Here is a 3,231-nt window from a genome sequence, read left to right as displayed (position 1 = left end):
TCCGACATTCACATCTAAGCGGTTTTCTAAAGGTCGACTTCGTGTGCGGTTCGGCTCCAGGTGATTTTGGATCATTTGTTGAGGACTCCGAATTAATACAATTATACAGTCCATGGTTTGCTTTGGGAAAATCAAACTTATAAATACAAGATCAGAGTCTGGATTACATCTTGGTTAGGATTTTGAAATAATTCGAGAGCCAAGGCAAAAGCCACTGTTGTAGACGCAGCCGCGATTTCACAAAAATAAGAGGTTTTAATGAAATCAGTTGGGTCCATCTTTGGCAACTGCGAGTGCAATACACGATGCAAGTATGACAATAAGAGTCAACACCAGGAACAAAACCAAGAAGACCCGGTCCAACTTGCAAGCCACAGCCTTCCAAGTAACCCTGCTCTTGCTCGGGTCATGACTGAAGTACGTCATGGCGGAGACCAGACGGCGTGTGACGGTCCGCTCTGGGGGAGAGTGGAACAGCCACAGGACGTAGACGGAGACAAAGATGGAGGCACAACCGATGACAACCATGGAGAAAATGTAGATGGCTGCATGGAAAACAGGAATTTGACAAAAACAGGCTGTTATATGGATCAGGCACCCTTCATTCCTAGAGAGGGCTCTATTAGAAGAGTATTTAGGTCTTCACATCATGCGTTTCTAAACTGACATTCGGGGGTTACATTCATTTAATATCACTGAAACCTGTTTGGCTTGTGTGCGTGTTGGGGGAGTGGTTTAGAACAATGATACGTCGACAATACTCGTTATTTGTTCATTTATTACTGGTTGGAAACATCTTAAGTTATCTACGTGTTGACATCTAAAATGTACGATGCCGACACAAACTTGTCGACAAAGAACGATGTAATGTCGGTGCCCACGGATGCAGGGTACGAGTGACCTATAGCAAAATGTGAAACGGACGGGCACAAATAAGTTTCCAATTTACTTAGGATGGGTGTTTCGTCACCAATCGGTGGCATGCTGCCCGATATGAGCTGCTGGAAGAGAACGAACGCCAGGAGATTGGTTATTCCTAGTGAGATCTTCTCCCCAGACTCAGGGGGAATACAGAACACCATCAGGGTGAGCATTGCAAGGAGAATGGATGGAATCAAGATGCTAAAGATGTAGACCAAGGACGCCCTCTGGAAGGTCAAACGGTAAATGATCTGCGGGAAGGGGTGCTCGCAGCACGCGTATTTCGTCTCCACCCGAGTCATCTCAACGCCAGTGAGATTCCAAACCCCATTCTTGCTGAAGATGTACTGCTTAGTGTCTTCGTCGTCAAAGTACGACAGGTTGAGGGTGGAGATGTCGTGGGACCAGGCCATGAGAGTCATGTTACAGTGCTGGACGTCGAATGGAAAGCGCTTGACGTAGACCTTGCAGGAGAATTGGAACATGGCGGACGCGTACCAGACCACGGTACCGTCTGATGAGACGATCAATTCCTTCTCATCAACACTCGGAAACTCATAATGTACACTGAAAACAGGAAACGCCAGACAACAATGTTAGGTATATTAACCTCGTGAAAACAAGGCTTAATCAAGATTACAACAAGAACTTTGTATCAAACCCTGCGATTAATTTGACCGAGACCTATATAGTTATCCATCAACCAAACTTAAGTGGGGGGGGGGGGGGGGGGGGGGGGACAAGAGGAGTGGTTTAGGGACCCCTTACAAAATTTGTCAATTTCTCCTATCAATTACATATTTGTTTATCGAATATGAAAATAATAATTATATGTGGAATATTTTATAATAGTCAATACTCTTCTTCAATTTCCGAAAATAAATTTCCATTTCTCTTCTCTACTAAATGTTTCTTTTAAAACCACAACCAGCCCTGAAATAAATCAGTCATTGCCAAAAAAAAAACACCTATTGTTCGACCAAACACTAACAGTTTCTGGGCGCTACAGGTTGGGGAACTTACTTTTCCAGTAGCACGACTCGTGGTATCCAAATATCCGACTCCAACACGTACACAGTATCCTGACCGCCGAAGTCGTTGGGGTTCCAGACTAGAAAGTCATCTCGCCAGGACTTGAAATTCAAGGGAAAATTGAAATTGGTTAATCACTCTTTTAATTTCTGAAGAGATTCTTCGCTCAATGTTCTCGGGGCAAAAAATTGATAGAGATAATTCGTGTCACTCTTTGACTAAACTATTTGGTGTTCTTCTGATTGGAAGTACTTGGTTGTCTTTGCTATCTCATTTCAACAGCTAATTATTACAAGTCAAACAATGGCGCTGCTTACTATTCCATGACATTTTAGTCTGCACCGAATAATGTATATCGACGCACGTGTGTACATAAACATTTAGTCACCGGTATGGCGGTTTACATTGCTCTTTCATAATATTGTTTAAAAACGGGATAAGTCTCAGGGTAAAAGGACGCCTCCAGCCTTTCTAGCCCCTCGCATCACTTGCTAGGAACCGGTATTCTACCTCATGTACACGTACCATTTTCTGCCAAGCGTTAACAGTCAGTTGTTGTCTCGGCTCATCCTGTTTCAGACAAATATCGAAAAAAAAATAACCATAAGATATTTCACTAACAACCACGCACAACAAACTAATTTCAAACTGTCTGGATAAGTAATAAGTATTGATGCATTGAAATTCCAATAAGACGAATCGTCAAGTTATTACCAGAAGAAAAGCAGGATATATTACTTAACGAGAACGCTGTATAAATAAGAGAATCTTTAACAACTTTTCTTTTATATATTTTTCCCATTTCCCATTCTTTAGCGAATTAAATGACGTTTTGTTTCAAATTCAGTGTAAAGTCGAAAATTTTCACAAATTGGTTCACAGAAAAAAAACTTAATCATAAAATATTAATAACCATAAAATATTTCACTAACAACCACGCACAACAAACTAATTTTAAACTGTCTGGATAAGTAACTAATAAGGAATTACATCCTGTTTTTCTTCTGGTAATAACTTGACGATTCGTCCTATTGGAATTTATTTATATGTTTTATATGTCTTTTATTTATATGTTTTATATGTATTATTAATGTTATACTATTGTAAGCCGGTCTTATCAGAGACATTTTAGTGGCTGTCGACTCGGTGTTTTTGTTTTAAATAAACCAGAATAATAATAAAGTAGCCGCCGCGGCTAAAAAATAAACATGACCAAAAAGACGCCGGATCCTGCCCGTTTCCAAAAATGTACGGAGTTTACCGAATACATTTTGTTAA

At 40.6% G+C, this 3,231-nt stretch overlaps 1 protein-coding gene across 1 annotated transcript; it reads right to left on the bottom strand.

Moving 5' to 3' along the window:
- Positions 1 to 264: 264 nt before the first annotated feature.
- On the bottom strand, positions 265 to 2,481 carry LOC119727949 (neuronal acetylcholine receptor subunit alpha-7-like). The gene is made up of 4 exons (XM_038200029.1): positions 2,464 to 2,481; positions 1,945 to 2,054; positions 950 to 1,488; positions 265 to 545 (listed from the first exon to the last, which is right to left on the bottom strand). The coding sequence occupies exons 1-4, from the start codon at positions 2,479 to 2,481 to the stop codon at positions 265 to 267; spliced, it is 948 nt and encodes a 315-aa protein (XP_038055957.1).
- Between the last annotated feature and the right edge of the window lie 750 nt (positions 2,482 to 3,231).

This window comes from Patiria miniata, unplaced genomic scaffold (genome assembly GCF_015706575.1).
Source record: "Patiria miniata isolate m_02_andy unplaced genomic scaffold, ASM1570657v1 HiC_scaffold_20, whole genome shotgun sequence".
Taxonomy (NCBI): domain Eukaryota; kingdom Metazoa; phylum Echinodermata; class Asteroidea; order Valvatida; family Asterinidae; genus Patiria; species Patiria miniata.
This window is presented reverse-complemented; position numbering and strand designations above follow the sequence as displayed.